General features: G+C 40.5%; 3 protein-coding genes across 3 annotated transcripts in view; 1 reads left to right on the top strand and 2 right to left on the bottom strand.

Annotated features, from left to right (window-relative positions):
• The window catches only part of LOC108575666, a 31,205-nt gene extending 25,182 nt beyond the window's left edge, over positions 1–6,023 (bottom strand). The window contains exon 1 of the mRNA XM_017938524.1: positions 5,845–6,023. The gene's annotated coding sequence lies outside the window, so the exon portion shown is untranslated. The remainder of the gene's footprint in view (positions 1–5,844) is intronic.
• Positions 6,024–7,170: 1,147 nt separating this feature from the next.
• LOC108575645 lies at positions 7,171–11,526 on the bottom strand. Its single transcript, XM_017938486.1, has 7 exons — positions 11,240–11,526; positions 10,370–11,094; positions 9,565–9,894; positions 9,122–9,488; positions 8,593–8,917; positions 7,941–8,113; positions 7,171–7,231 (listed from the first exon to the last, which is right to left on the bottom strand). The coding sequence occupies exons 1-7, from the start codon at positions 11,471–11,473 to the stop codon at positions 7,190–7,192; spliced, it is 2,196 nt and encodes a 731-aa protein (XP_017793975.1). The 5' UTR covers positions 11,474–11,526; the 3' UTR covers positions 7,171–7,189.
• Positions 11,527–12,659: 1,133 nt separating this feature from the next.
• LOC108575648 (calreticulin) lies at positions 12,660–16,225 on the top strand. The gene is made up of 8 exons (XM_017938488.1): positions 12,660–12,798; positions 13,445–13,549; positions 13,627–13,830; positions 14,136–14,287; positions 14,539–14,805; positions 14,882–15,118; positions 15,313–15,456; positions 15,668–16,225. The coding sequence occupies exons 1-8, from the start codon at positions 12,714–12,716 to the stop codon at positions 15,683–15,685; spliced, it is 1,212 nt and encodes a 403-aa protein (XP_017793977.1). The 5' UTR covers positions 12,660–12,713; the 3' UTR covers positions 15,686–16,225.
• The last annotated feature ends 12 nt before the right edge of the window (positions 16,226–16,237 follow it).

Raw genomic sequence — 16,237 nt, 5'->3', positions numbered from 1 at the left:
GTGGTGAAGTCACCCAAGGTGATCCACTGCACAAGCGAGAGGACCTCCAGAAGAAAAGGACAGCCTAATAAATCCTCCAATGACGAAAAAGAGATGGAGAATGGAGGATGAAGAGGTTAGGTAGGATCCAGCATCAGTTGATCAGAAAAAGTCCAATTAATATTGTGTCAGAGGCATTGTTTCAACTCTACAGGGTGCTCCAAGTTTAGTAAAGCATCTGACACTATGAAATATTCAGGACCAAAGTAGAATTGAGAAAATAGGACTATGTAACGTTCTGTAGAAGCTAGAGGTTTATTGAAGCGGCTAACATCATGGAATATTCGAAATAAGAATGTTTTCACTTGTAAAAGGTTGCTGTATACTCCACTGTAGAATATAGAAGTTTTCTAGAGGAAAAATGCAGTTTAATAAAAAAAATCAATAACGAAGAAGGGACAGATAATGGAAGATGAAGAGGTTAGATATGGATCAGAAATGTATCAGAAACGAGATAGAATTTTGTTGAACCCACAGAAGCCTGTAAAAAAAATTTTCAAGCTTAGGTTGTTGATGGTAAGATGATCAGATGAGTGTAATTAGCGAAGGCGACACGAGGATTCTTTACTGAGGCACTTTTTTAAAGGAGACTCGAGTGCGTCATTCTTTCCAGATGCTTCAACGAGCACTTTTTGCCTGGCTACAGTGTTCACGCTAGGCTGTTCACCCCCATGGTCAGGGAATTAATTCTGGCGATGGCATTATGTGTATCCTGCCACCCCTCACCCTCGATACAGAGCTTGTGACTCATCGTCGATGACTTTCCATCAATTTCCGCCTCGTTTCGTTTATCATGGGGAAGCCACAGAATTGGTAACCGTAGTTGCCCCGTTATAGGCTAGTTTTATTGCAGTTTCGCGTGTGTGAATCGAGCATTCGAGGCTACCAATATTTCTTTTATTTTATTTTCATGGTCTCACTGTGTCTCAGTGTTGTATTCCTTTTATAGGTCAGCTTAGCGATTGGAACTTGTAATCAAGGTTCAGAGATAACCTAACTTTTGCTGACTATAAAAGAAACTTATCTTAATTCTTTTTAGCGTACTTAAAGAAAAGATGATTCGAGAGAGTAATTATTTCACCGCCTATTATGTTTCAGAAGCAGTAAAAAAATGTCGTTCTCTAAGAAGAAGACATTTAACAGATTCATTGTCAGAAGTGTTCTTCGTAAAATTTTTCGCAAATTCGACTAAAACTACGTTAGGTCTCTCAGACTACGCGTAGCAAACACAGTGACGTGCTGTGCACAGGGTCAAGTTAAGGCAGCCCCTTCAGAGCCGACTTTACGATGAAAATACACGTCTCTCCGGGATTGGTATAATTTTCTCTTATTGTGGGGACGCTGGCGCCGTGACGCTGCATTCGCCTGCGCCACGAAAATAGTCGACGCGTCGGGGAAGGATGAAAGGCCAGACCCGAAGGCGAGAAACGGACAAAATGACGAGCAAAGGGGAGAAAATCGCGGCGATCGTGTTTCCTCGGCCCTTCTCCCCCCACTCCCTTCTCAAGTCTCCTAACGCCGGCTAAAAATAAATATCGCGCCATTCGAACGAGGAAAGCATGTCCTTGCCTCGTCTGACAACCGTAAGTGCATTATTTGTACATGCAGTAATGTACCATATCTCTTTTTACTTTAGGTTAGATACGTCCTTTTTGCTATAATGTTTTTAAAGCGTAGGAAGATTTTTCTGAGCCACTGTTTACGTTATACATATTTTCATCTTTTGAGGTTATATATGCTTCTCTGTGTACACTATATAAGTATAGTACGATAAGTTATGTACTTATGTTCTTCCAAATTTTCTCCACTTTTTATTTCCTCAGACTATGCACATTTACCTACATCCTTCGAAATTTTTTCACTTAATTATTTTTAGGTTATGTACGCTTTATAAATTCCTCGAAACTTTTTTCCTTCGAGGTTATGTATATTCTCCTTTGTTCTCTAATTGTACACCGTGCCTCCGGCAAGAGGTGGTATCGAAGGATCAAACCTCTCTCACGTGATACAGTTCGCGGCAGGATTACGAAATATTGGAGCCGGTTGCCCAAGATACACTATGTGTCCGGTAGTTTCTCTTTGTTCCACTGGCTGCCTCCTGGATAACCGGCTATCCATTCTACACACACACATTCTCGTCTCGAAGTGTAATTACACGGTTCTCGCTAGTCGAGGCGATCCATTTTAACCCGTTAGAAGCCGAATTACGCTTTTTCTATTAAATATCATGCAACCCCGTGTAATATGCGATTACCATCGCACGGTAACACGGTGAAAAACAGGGAGTTTCTTTAGCGGGCTATTATCTAATCGGAACATTGATATTTCTAACCTCAAATAATGGGTTTCGAGGCCTGGAAATAATTTTAAATAGCTGTGGAATTAGAGTTGGCAGATACTTGGAGAAAATCTTGCATATAAAGGGTGTCGCAGTAATTCTAGCTCAAATAATAAGAGGGAAGATTGTTTGGAAAAATTGTGGGGTTCTGAAAAGGGCCCAATACGGTGGCGATAATTTTTTTCTTTTGCATATGGAGGCTCACGGGGAATTCAGAGGCAAAATAAAAAAAATATTGGAAAGGAATTTTTTAACTTTTTACCATTGAGGTTAGAATAATAATAATAACAGTAATTCTCATTGTATACAAGAACTTGGAAAATTTTTTCTGCCATTGCAGAACGGTTAGAAATCATTACAATGGATTATTCAGAAACTTCAATGTCCAATGGAGGCTGCAGTGATTGATAGATCGACGAAAAAAGAATGAAAAATATTCCTATAGGATCCTTTGTCATGGAATCCTCGTTGTTTACGATGACGCATCAAAATGGCCAGCTCTAATTGGTTGAAAGCATCTCATTGAACTGAAGAGAAATCGAAAGAGTCGACTGTGGAACGAAGTCATTGCAGCATCGTGGAATCGATTCACTCTTTGTTGAGCAATCGGTCATTTACAATTCTATCTACACTTGTTCCGCGTTCAATAAATTAAGAAAAAAAAAAAAAAATAAAATAAAATTACAATGGGATTTCTTGTTGTGAGTCGTGTGGACCCCTATAACGGTGGCCATTATCGTCACTTGACATTTTTTAAAAACTTATTTTTTGGTTAAGTATATTACTATGTCTATTGTAGAGAAAACATTTGATAACAAATACTATTATATTGGCTGTGAAAAAATTTGTTTAATAAAAAGTGCTACTATATCCATTAAGAAAACGACTCTGTATAGAGACGCCCACGGGTCTTCCTGTTCCTCAATGGCCACCATGGATCAATCAGGACCCACTCACGACCACGTGGCATCCATCATGGCTGCCGACAACGTCCTGAAGTAAATATAGCCCCATAGAGGAGTCGTAAAGTGAAGTTCATGGAAGATCGATTGAAAGTTACTTAATGGGCACTGGGTCAGTAGACACTCGATGACGGTCAAAGACGGGCACTTGGTAATTAAACTGACCACCCTGTATTATCCACGATCGGTTAAGTGACACTCATCCCCAGTCTTGTGATGATCGAATTATTATGGGGTCATTGGATTATTACTCGGGTGTAAAACTGGTAGTAAAAAAAATAACTGTCGGTCGTTTTCAAGGAAAATGGCTGCTCTTAAAGGTCAATCGTGGTAAATACGTGTAAATGCTGAGGAAAGTTCATACTGAAGTGACCAGTGGCCTTTGCAGGATTAGCAGAGGGTCGTTTGACCTTAGGTTAGGTTCCCCTTACATGGTGGTTGAGGTTAACCTAAAAAAAATCAGTCGATTTCAGTGTTCCTCGAGACAAAGTGGTTTGGAACAATGGGCTCGAAGTCGACAGAGCGTGTGTGCACTCTTCCAGGTCATATTTCACGCATGGTTGACGTTCAAGAAAGGAAAAACGAGACATAACCTCAATAGGTACAAATGTACCACTCACCGTTCATAGATTATGGGCCTTAAAATTCAGCCTGCTTAAAAATACATTGTGAATAGTCGAATTGTACTTGTTAGTAAGTAAAAAAAAATGATTGTACGTATTTAAAGAAAAGAACAAACGGTGGATCAATCCCAAAACTACCCACATTTTCCTAATCCTACTATCCCTCCTGCAGAAAATCATATTGCCATTCAATGGAAGATTAAAATCTTCTCATGAATCGTAGAAAATATTCCTAAAGAAAATTCAGGCCCATACAAAATGGTGAATAAGTCCCAAAACTGGCCACAGTTTCACAGTACCGTTGTTCCCCCCTGCTATTAATTATCACCATCGTGAATTCTCGTGTTATGGGAAGAGACGAATAGAAGTTTCTCGCTTTGTCAGCCCAGCATCATTAGGGTTGTCCCCCCTTACCTCCATTCCCCGTCCAACTGTGGCTTGTTTCTCCCTCCCAGAATTCCTGTTCTATTTCACACGAGTGACATGTACACGCGAGCAACTGGCATCACGAGAAAGGCACACATTAGGGTCGAACGGAAACGGATATTAGAAAACGTCACATTTCGAGCTGTTTTTCCGTGACGACCACACGTCGACGACGACCTCGCCGGACAGACGTCGATAAACGACGTCACACGCGATGGCCTCGATTCCTTCAAGGATAAGGTCTGTGTAAAGGAGAGAAGGAGGAGATTCAGGGAGAGCTCTCGATCACTTTCGCCATTCTAAACGCGCTCGAATTTCTAAGCGCTCTGATACGCTTTGGACGTGTGCTACGTGTGTTCGATGTGATCGACGCTGGGGAGAAATTCGTGGGAATCGGCGCGATTTCGCGGCTCCTGGTGGGATTAGGATTCGTTGTTTGTTAAAATTCGAGCGAAGTTTTCGCGGAGTATCTGGTGTGGTTTCGTATTGAAACGAAAGGAAACTTTGAAGATTGACGGTTTGACGAAGCTTCAAGTTTAATTCGAGCATCGAAAAATTGTAATTTTTGGAAATTTGAAAATTCGAAAAGTGAACATGTGAAAATTTGAATATTCGAAAATTTGGCATTTCACCAGTTGGAAATTCAAATCGTCGTGTAATTCGTAATTTTTCGAAATCCAAAAATGATCCGTTTCTAAAATTCGAAATTTATACCGAGAAAAGGTGAAATGAAGAGTATTTTAAGTACTACGGTATTCTTCTTGAAACATAATTGGCTGACAAGGAAGGTTAATTAGCCACCGGTCAGTTTGCTTTATAGAAACCGGTCTAAGGTTGCACAATTTCAATTGATCCGTTGAACCTTGGCACAGTATATGCGGTTTTGCTCTCGAGGTGTAACATGCTGCATGTATATTTAATAAGGTAAGAATCGTGCACGACACTTCTTGTTCCAGACGCTTGCTGATGTCATCTATTCAAATATCCACATGATACTGACACCCGGCGGATAAAACCAAACTCGCTCCGTGTATTTAGCACTGGTTCATGCTTGTCATTATATAGAAGTCGCAGAACTTTGTATACATAAGCACAGAATGAACTAATATTCTTTTAAATGCTAAAGAAAGAAAGAGAGAGAGAGAGAGAGAGAGAGAGAGAGAGAGAGCGAGAGAAAAAAAAAGAAGAAAAATATGGAAAGTCATATATTTATTTTCGTAACGTTTAAAGAGATAAGATAGATATGATTTTCATCTCAGTGCGTCCATTGTGGTGCTGTAAATTAAGTAAAGAGACAAACCTATAAAAAAAAAGAAAAAAAAAAAGGAAACTAGAAATAAAATAAAATTCCCTCGCAAAAATTCCAAGTTTCCGAAATTCGTAATACCCGCTGCACTAAAAATCCCTCAGAATAATATTAAAGAAAAAAACGTCTGACAATAAATTAAACACTCACCGAAAGTGTCCTCGGGATCTCCGAATCTTCCAGCCTCTGTAAACCAGCAAAGATCTTCCTAAGATGAATATTTTACTTCTGCAGCACTGTGAAAAATGTCAAAGTCCACGAGTGATAAGTTTCGATCTCGGAGAGTAATCACTAAGCACCACAACACGAGAGATTCCCTGATGACGAGCGTGCAGAGGCTCGCTCGGGACTGGGGAAACGCGACGAGAGCAGCACGTCAATGAAAGAACGCCGGCTCCGCCGGTGCTCGTTCGGCCAGCTCCTGCACGTGCGCGTGCAACACGCACGCGTCCGCACGCTCTCAGAGCGTGGATGGCTGCGTGAAGGGTCTGCTCTTCCCTCCGCCGACCCTTTTTGCCATGATATCAGGCTATCGATTCGCACAGACACCGGCTGGACGCTCGCTCCTCTTCGTGGAACCGGTGAATTTTTTCACTATGAGCTTCTTGTGAGCAAAAGTGGAACGTTTGGTGGAGCCTGTAGGCCTGCGCTTTGTCTTGTGATTGATGGCCGGTGTTGGTGGTGGTTCAGGATCAATTTTTGTTCAACAGCTATTGGTGCATCTGGTCCATTAATCAACTTTTGTTCGTCTGTTATCGGTGGGTCTAGTTGGTTCAGGATCAATTTTGTCGTTGATAAATCACTTCTGGATCTGGTTGGTCTAGAATCAATTTTTGTTTATGAATTATTGGTATGTCCGATTACGTCAGGATCAATTTTGTCATTCGTGAGCTAGTTTGGAGTATATTGGTTGAGGATTAATTTTTACTCAGGATCAATTTTTTTCTACTGACTGGAAAATTGATATTTTTACAAATCTGCTTGGACATTATAAGATGAAAATATCCTCAGTGGATATTTTCTCAGATGGATCATATTCCTTGGAATCTTGATGACCATAGCTATAATAGCTCATGACTACATTTACTCTCATTCCTAAACTATCAGAAAGAAGAAACAAATTTTTTAATATCCTTAAAAAATTCTTTAATTAAAAATGTACCATTTTAAAGTTTTTCCAAGATACTTCCATTCTTGAATTATACCAATCCTTTAGAAGTATTCAATTCTGCAATCAATTATACTCCTTATAAATACTATATACCTAATGTCAAAAACAAGGAAAAACGTAGATTAACCATTAGGACAGTTTATTTCACAAAATTATCGTTACAAGTACAAAATGTAAGGGAGAAAATTGCATCACACGAGGATATAAAGGAAGAGTATACAGTGTGGTGCATACAAACACAGTTCACTTTGCCAGCCAGTGGAATCGCGTTGCACGTGCCTCTGGCTCGTTTCTTGCCTCTTCGTTCCCAGAAACGACCACCGGTCACCTGCTCTTAATCGTCGCTCTCTGTAGCTGGCGAATGGTCTGAAACAGGATTATCTCGTTAAAACTTTCGAACGTGCACACCTTCCTCTCTTGAAAAGAAAAGAAAAAAAGAAAGGAAAGAAGACTTCGCCGACTCTTCGTCGATTCCAGCGAACCAGGGCTCGTTTCCTCCTACCGCGTCTTTTCCATTGTCTTTCCATTGTTTCATGTACACACGTTTGTACTTACTTCCTACCTGGGTCGATACTCTCTGTTTCTTCTTCGCTTTTTTCTTTCGTGCACTGTACAATAGCGGTGTTGGAGGGAAATTGTTATGTCAAAGGGTGTTCGGTCTGGGAATCTTTTTTTTTTTTCTTTAAAGAATCGTGTAGTCTACGTTAGGGAAATTTTAGATAGAGATCTATCAGATTTCTTGGGATCATTTTTATCAAAGTGATTTTTGCTCGAAATTGTGCATACTCTGTTAGAATCATTTTTATTACCTTACAAATTTTGGTTTGGTGAAGGAAAATTTGATCAAAAATCACGCGACGTCTAATTTTTAATTAGATAAGAATTTTCAGCTGCAATATGTGTAAAAATTGTATACATTCTACGAGAACAGTTTTTATTAAAATTTCTTCGAATATTAACAAAGAAAACTATTCGAATGCTGTTGAGCTTATTTTTAGACATATTTAAACGACTGAGGAGTTTTTCATCATTGTTTTAGATTTTTCTGAATAGAAGATATGAATAAAATATGTACCCTTTTTGCATCCTCTAGACTGGCAGGAATGTACTTTGAATTCACCGTTTGTGCCAGGCTGCTGTAGTCCCTGTAAAGGACGTATTGATCCTTCAGCCACTGCCTTATCATCAGTATTCTCTCCTGTACCCCAGCAACCCCATCTTTGCCCTTTGACATTGCATCTTCGAGATCTATTCACAAAAAAGAAATGCACTCACCGTTATATTACAATAATTGAATAATTCATAAATTGGTATGACCCAATAGTTCAATTCAACTGAATCAATATTGAAGCATAAATCAATAATTCAATATTCAGAGAGGATCATAATCCATAGAAATTCACAAACTTAGAAATACAAATTACTGAATAATTATGAAAAAATATATCGTTGTATTTAAGACAATTACAATCCGCAATAATAAATTAATAAATCAATTAATTAAAGCTGCCCAATAATAAAATAGAATTCAATCATTAAAATCCACAAAATGTACAAATCAACAAATACGCATGGAAAAATGAAATTATCAATTACTCGGTAATGAAAGAATTAAAAAAAAAAGAAAATATGTCGTTATATGTGAGATAATTGAAACCGGACATGGTTCAGAGAAACGAGGACACTGTTTCCTTTTTAACAAGGAGATTAAAGGGGGAGCCACGTACCAGGCTTCATAAACGCTGCAATTTTTGGAAATTCGAGAGGCCTGATGGCGGATAATTGGGAAGAGGCGACCTGTTCGCCAGGTCCGAATTCTAATCGCGTGTGTTCCAGCTCCAGTAAGTAATTACGAATGTCCTCGCGTTCCTGTTGCAACCTGAGAAACGCTGCATTTTTTCGCAGACGTTGTGCTTGCCTGCAGTCGAATCTCGACTGCTTCCCCTCGACTTTCCCGTAATTCAACGTTTTTCGATTTTTCGACGACTTTGAGATCTTTTTACTCTTCGTTCTCTTCTCCTTCTTCCTTTGATCCTGATTGCAATCCTTTGCCTGAAAGAAATTTTTCACGTTTGCTACGTAATTTCTCCGTTCGTTCAATTTCTCGTTTAATTTAACTTTTCTATTCGTTTACAACTCTCGATCTTTTGTCTACGTTATTTTGCGCACACATGGATCTACACCCATGAAGAAAAACAAAGTTTTCTAATAAATTTATAACCAGAAAATAAAAAATGAATAATTCGTTAAATTTACCATTCTAACATTCTCCAAGGAGGAACCATCGTCGCTCTCTTCAGCTTGAAGATTTCTCGACACGTCGGCAGGAGGAAGTCTCACCACGTTCCCACAATTCTTACAATGCCTAGATTTACTCGAAACCACCCTCTCTGTGTGAACTCTTCGTTTCCTAACTATAGCATTAATCGCGTCCTTGTTCAACTTCCTCAGAGTACTAGTGACATCCGATTTTTTTGGAGTCTCGCTCAGAAATATTCCCTCACTGGAGACCACTTCCGGTTCGTCATTTCCCACCTGAATGTTTCCCTCCGCTACATCACCGCACACCTCTTTATTCCCTTCGCATTGCAAAATATGCCCTTCTTGATTTTTTACACTTTGCCTGAAAGAAAAAGAAATTCCATTTTAATTTTTCTAATTTTGGCTGACCGAAAGAAAAGAAAAAAATCGACGTTTACGTGGACGTCGAGGAGCCATTTTGCCTCGATGCATTAGCCTCCATATTGTCTTCCTTTCGTTCCGTTAATCTTTCGTGCTCAGATGTCGCAGAGGAGTCAGTTTTCTCCTCGGTATTCTCAATCGACGACTTCCTTTGTCTCCTGGACCTCTTCGACTGTCTCTTCATCGGCGTTATTTGTTTGGATTGTTTCAGAAGGCTGATCGGTATCGCCTCGTCCATGTTCTCAGACGTCCTCACGTAATTCGATAGTTCCTCGTCCAACCCTATGTCGCACTCACTCGTGCTCTGCATTATTTTCGGTGGCACCAGCTCGACTATTTCTTTGCCTCTGGAGGAAACAACGATACAACAGCTGTTAACGGGAAATTTCGAAGAGGACAAATTTTTGGGCAAATTTCGTGGATCTCGAGATGTCCTCGAAGCTCTACCTTCGTTACAAAATATTTGTTTAGAGGGTGCAAAAAAATACAGGAATTATAACTATCGTTATTTAAATTTTTTATTTATTAAAAATGCATAAATTCTATTGGGATGTCTGTGTGGTGTTTACGACGCTACAATGTTGCTGTACAATGTTTTAATACCTCCAGAAAGGGGAAAATAATTGTGAAGTGTCCTGGAGGCATCCCTGACGTTACACGACCACTGTTTAATTTTTTAATATTCAAAGAAAAGCGTGAATATAATTTTCGGGTTTCCTCAAGGTGTCGCAAACTTCAACCTAACCCTATTCAACTGTCCAATCTCTTTTTACCTCAAAGTATCCTTAAAAAAAAAAAAAAAGGAATTACAGCCCAATTAACCTGTTCATCGATCTGTCCTCATCGACGACCACCTCATGGATGCTCTCAGTCCTCTTGTGGGGGGTGATCTTGATCTGTTTCACCCCAGAAATCATCGTACTTCTTGTATCTTCCTCCTCCGAGGTCTTCTTCAGCTTTCCCTCCCCAGAACTAGAACTGGAGGGCTCCTCAAACGTGTCGTCCTCGTAACGACTCTTCTGCTCGTCCCCGGAGATGGTATTCACGACGTTGGACAATTCAGAGATAACCTCGCTCCTCCCCCCGCTCACCCTGATTAGTTCCTCAATATTCGACGCTGTTATACTCTCCTCGGCCATTACCGACTCTTGCACATCGAATTTTCCCTCGCTTTTCCTCGACAAAGACTCGTTAATCGACTTAATCACCTCAGAAATTGCTTCAGACACATCTGAGTCTCTGTATTCATCATTGTCCCCTGAAAAATCCCCAGATCCTTGTCTAGTGACCTCGAGCTTCACACTGGAGATGGAATCTTGGCGCTTAGAAGAGGACTCCACGTACGAAACACTCTTCAGAGACTCTATTACCATCGAATTGTCACTCTTCTCTTCGAACTCGTCGTTCTTGTAATTCTCAGACATGGATTTCTTTCCAGGAGAGACTCTGGAGGACTTCTTCGAAGACAAACTCTCAGACACCAAGGACTCGTCGTATTTCGCCAGGCTACTTGGTATCTTCACCTCCATCTTCACTCTTGGGGACACCTATTCAAGTATTTCACGTTTAAAGAAAAGACGAGAATGTTAAAGTAACTTGGAGTTACCAGAGAACCATCTGAGAGTCTTAGAATGAAGTGAAAAAAATTTCAACAACTTCTGACTTCGTCCACAATGTTTCAGTAACCTCTACCTTCACTCTGTTTTTCTCTTCACCGACAATTATCGAAGAGATCTCAGCATCCTCAGATTTGCTCCTGTCATAGATAACCTTGAACTTGGCTGAGAGGTTCCTGGAAGCCTCCTCCAGGGAGCTCTCGGTGCTGACGTTACTTTGGACCCTCTTGCCCTCGTTTTTCTTGGTATTATACTTCCTGTCCATCTCTTTCAACTTCAATAGGGCAGCAGTCGCTTTGGAACGCATCATCCTCCCCGTGTTTTAATTTATTTTTTCAATATTTCCTAAGTTCATCCACCAAGGAGAACATCTCCTCTGTGACTGAGCCTCGCTGGCGTCACTTGTGAATTTTTGGCCGCTCGACCAGTCCAAACGCGTTTGCTATAAGCCGTTGCCAAGGGAACAGTACGTAAACAATGTGCTTGGAAACCTGATACGTCCTTTAGACACGCGGAGTTCCGCCGCGAGGAGTTGATAAGTGGCTTCATTGTAGCTGCCTGTGACGCTCCGTTCGATCGGTGTATGCCATATACCGTATGGGATTCGATCTCTCGAAGGGAGAAACGGGGCCATAAATCCTCGTGGGGCTTCGTGGTCACTTCGTAGACAGTCTTATGTTCGTTGCAGGTGTGAAGAAATTTTGTGTATTGCATAATTCTCGATAACCGACATAGCACCGTTATCTAACGACTCTTCCCTGCATACTGATTACACAAGTGTCCGATAAAATGACATGCGATGCTCGCTGTCGATGCGTCCGATTAATTAGTCAGGAACGTGGAAGACTGAAAACAAACTGACACGTTTGATTATTTTGAAACGGTGTTTGAACAAAAATTCTAAAAAAGAAAAAACCAAGGAAAACATATTTGTGACAGCTGAAAAATTTTTATTCGATGTTTCTCAACACGTAGAATTTTTGTTTCTTAAGATTGAAGAAGCATAAAAGAGTTTGTTTTATACAGGCTTTTATACAGGTGAAGAATTCTTTTCTGGAAAGACTGAGAGAGGGTAAAAAGTGTCAGTCTTCTCAACAGTTAGAAACGCAATAAATTTCGAAAAATAGCAACGTAGGTAGTCATTAAATAACAGTATAATTATCTTCTAATTTATTGACCAAGCTGATAAGTTATTCGAAACGTTTCTCTGTTCAAATATCCCTCCCAAGTGAAATCAACCAATGGGAGCGTTCCATGCAATGAAACCTCCGTATCTCCTACCGTATCGACAACAGATAACGCGAGGTAATCGGTGACGTGAGGTTATGTGCGCACTGCATGGCCAAACTTGCCACGGCGCGGCGCCTCGTTGGTCGAGCGTGGTTAGTAGCGATTGGCCAGCAACAGAGAGCCAATCAGCATCCTCCATCTGTCCGCCCCAGCGGCCGCTAACTCACCAACCACGTCCAGGATTCGTGCATTATCGGCTAGTTCGTCGTTGAGTGAGCAACTGTTCGTCGATCGGACTTTCGTTGTCCCGGCGTCTGAAAATGCGGTCCTTCGGTTCGTTTCTACTTCTGCTTGCGATCACCGTCGTCACAGCTGATGTCTACTTCGAGGAAAAGTTCCTCGACGGTGAGTAAAATCTGTTAAAGAATATTTTCAACCGATATATTCACTTTCCTGCATCGTCTTTCATCTCGAAAACTCTATGCACGAACAAGCGAAGTCTAGAACAATCATAACGGTTTGATATCCGTTTTCCCTGTGAAAACCGCACCCACGTTGATCATTAAGCTAATTTTCCTAGAAAAAGTCGCTATGATCGGTGTACTTTCTGGAAAATCTGGCATTAGGCAAGAACGGAGAGCGTGCGACGTATTTCTCCTTGGTAACCACACGCCCTTGTATGTATCGTAGCCTGCAGTACCGTCCACCTCTGTGTGCACACGGTTTTCTGCATAATTAATGACTGGTGGCGCAATCGAGCGTCGTAGAATTGTTTACGCGGCCATATGCCGGGAGTAGAGATCGAAATTGCTGTGAACGTGGCACGAGACCGTCTCGCGAGCACACGGTACGCGTTCTGCCGACATGACGCGCAATCGATCCCCCCTGCCTCTAGGAACGCGTGTCTCGATTACGCTTATATCGATTTTCCGCCAGTTTTTTTTGTACTCTCGTGAGTGTTGTCGAATTTTCATAAATAAATATTTATTGAGAATTTTTACTTGCTTTACTATTTAATTAATCATAAATTTACGAATGAATTTTGTTACAGATTCCTGGGAGAAGAACTGGGTCTATTCTGAGCACCCAGGAAAGGAATTTGGAAAGTTTGTTCTGAGCCATGGAAAGTTCTGGAATGATCCAGAGAATGACAAAGGTAAATAAGAAAGTTGGAGAAACATATGCAACATTGTGGTACAATTTGTACAATAATTTATTCTATTTTTCTGACAGGTATCCAAACCTCTCAGGACGCAAGATTCTATGCCCTAAGCAGGAAGTTCAAACCCTTCAGCAACAAGGACAAGCCACTTGTCATCCAATTCACTGTTAAACATGAACAGAACATTGATTGTGGAGGTGGATATCTGAAAGTATTCGACTGTGGACTGGAACAGAAAGATATGCATGGAGAGAGTCCATATCAGATTATGTTTGGTGAGAATCATTCATTGTTTGAAGCTTTGGAACAGATTCGAGCCTAGAGTCACTGGTTACACCCTGTGGTGTATTAGTGCTAGAGGAACTCGAAGAGTAACTTCTCGCTTATGCCCTGGGTATAGTAATTATACATATTTCAGGCACCAGTATAGATACAGTACCCCTTTTGATCCAATGTATTTTCGATATTTATTTTTTCCTCTCGCGTCGAAAATACGTAGTTTAGTACGTTTCTGGCAGAGATCCAAGAGACGCGATCATTCTGCTAAATGTAACACTCGAATGTGTATGCTTCTTCACAGGACCTGATATTTGTGGACCTGGAACAAAGAAAGTTCATGTAATCTTTAGCTATAAGAGCAAGAATCTCCTTATCAATAAAGACATCCGCTGCAAGGATGATGTTTACACACACTTGTACACACTGATAGTCAAGCCTGACAATACATACAAGGTAGGACATTAAAACGAATCTTAAAATAGCGTGGATGTATCGAGCTTAGAGTCACATGTTCTCGTTGATTGCTGTGAAGAATAGGTGCTGAAAGACCTCGAAGAGCAATGATTATCTTGCTCATAAGAAATGTACATAAGTGAACTGCTTATTTACAAGTTGTAGCAAAGAACGACAAAAATGGAACACCAAGTATATTGTATCTACTTCTTTGTTTAAGGTTTTATTGGATTCTTCATGCTCTTTTTCAGGTACTTATTGACAACGAGGAGGTCGAATCTGGAGAACTAGAGGCTGACTGGGAGTTCCTTCCACCAAAGAAGATCAAGGACCCGTCTCAGAGCAAACCGGACGATTGGGATGACGAACCAACCATCCCTGACCCTGATGACCAAAAACCAGAAGTCTGGGACAAGCCTGAGCACATTCCTGATCCTGAGGCCAACAAACCTGAAGATTGGGATGATGAAATGGATGGCGAATGGGAAGCCCCCATGATTGATAACCCGGAATACAAGGTTAGTCTCATGGAAATGCATTTAAAAAATTGTTTACTCATGGAAATGAAGAAAAGGGTAATTTTTTTCTATTCAGGGTGAATGGAAACCGAAACAGATTGACAACCCTAATTACAAGGGACCGTGGATTCATCCAGAGATTGATAACCCTGACTATACACCCGACCCTGAATTATATAAGAGGGACGAAATTTGCGCTATTGGTTTCGATCTTTGGCAAGTGAAGTCAGGAACGATTTTTGACAACGTTCTGATCACAGACGACCCTGAAGTCGCTCGCAAATTCGGCGAAGAAGTCTGGAAACCCACTTTGGTAAGTATAGAAGAAAGAAGTTTTGTTCAACTAATGATAGAAATCGTATCGAATGATGTTAAAAGCATTGCTGATTCTAATGAGCGATAAGAAAGCTGGAATTCCTCGTTGCTGAAAGTGGCACGAGTGGAATTAACATGATTTTCACTGTAAGATAGCATTAAATTTGTTTTATGGTTGCTTCTGTGTTTCAGGAGGGTGAGAAGAAGATGAAGGAAGCTCAAGACGCAGAGGAAATAAAGCAAAGAGAAAAGGAGAGCAAAGAGAACGAAGATAACAAGGATGATGACGAGGATGAGGATGCGGATGAGGAGGACAACAGTGTCCCTGATGCTGAAGTAAGCATGAATCATTTAAGAATATTCTTTAATTATTTTTTTCAGTAATTCTCATGCAAACATGATGATTCTATTTAACTCTGAATCATTCTGCAGAAAGTAATGGCTAGAATTCTTTATTGCTAAGAATTAAATTCAACAGAAATTCCCACCCTTTCTCCTAATTTCAACATCTGCTAATTACTCGCTTTTTTTTCTTGTATGTTTTCAGGAGCATGACGAATTGTAAATAGTGTGTCGTGATTGACACGAACACAGACTGTATTCCAGGAGCTGTGTGGCCGCGACACGCACCAACTTCCCACGAGAAACAAAAAATCACGTTGCGACAAGAAATTGCCATAAAATCGAACGGGGGATTCATTAGCTCGAATTGATCGAAAACCAGACCCGACACCACGTATTAAATTTTCAGAAAATTTTCAAACAGTGAGATTCAAAGATTTTTCTCTCTCTCTCTCTCTCTCTCTTTTTTTTTTTTTGATGCAAACATGGCCTCGTATTCGCGCAGCCTACACACTTTTTAACCTAGTCTTCGATCGATCGTTTGTTCGTTCATAATCCCTTCACCCCCATCTATCCATGGAAAATTCATCAGTGAGAAAAAACATTGTGTGTCGAGAAAAGGGCAAAGAGAAAAGAAACAAAAATCAAAGTGCTCATTTTGTGTGCTGCAATTGAAAGAACACATACACAGACGCATTATATATACATACACAATGCATATATAATATATATGTATTATATAAATAGAGTCATCTTGCCCCGTGTCCCTCCCATG

This window comes from Habropoda laboriosa, unplaced genomic scaffold, assembly GCF_001263275.1.
Source record: "Habropoda laboriosa isolate 0110345459 unplaced genomic scaffold, ASM126327v1 scaffold295, whole genome shotgun sequence".
Classification (NCBI taxonomy): Eukaryota; Metazoa; Arthropoda; class Insecta; order Hymenoptera; family Apidae; genus Habropoda; species Habropoda laboriosa.
This window is presented reverse-complemented; position numbering and strand designations above follow the sequence as displayed.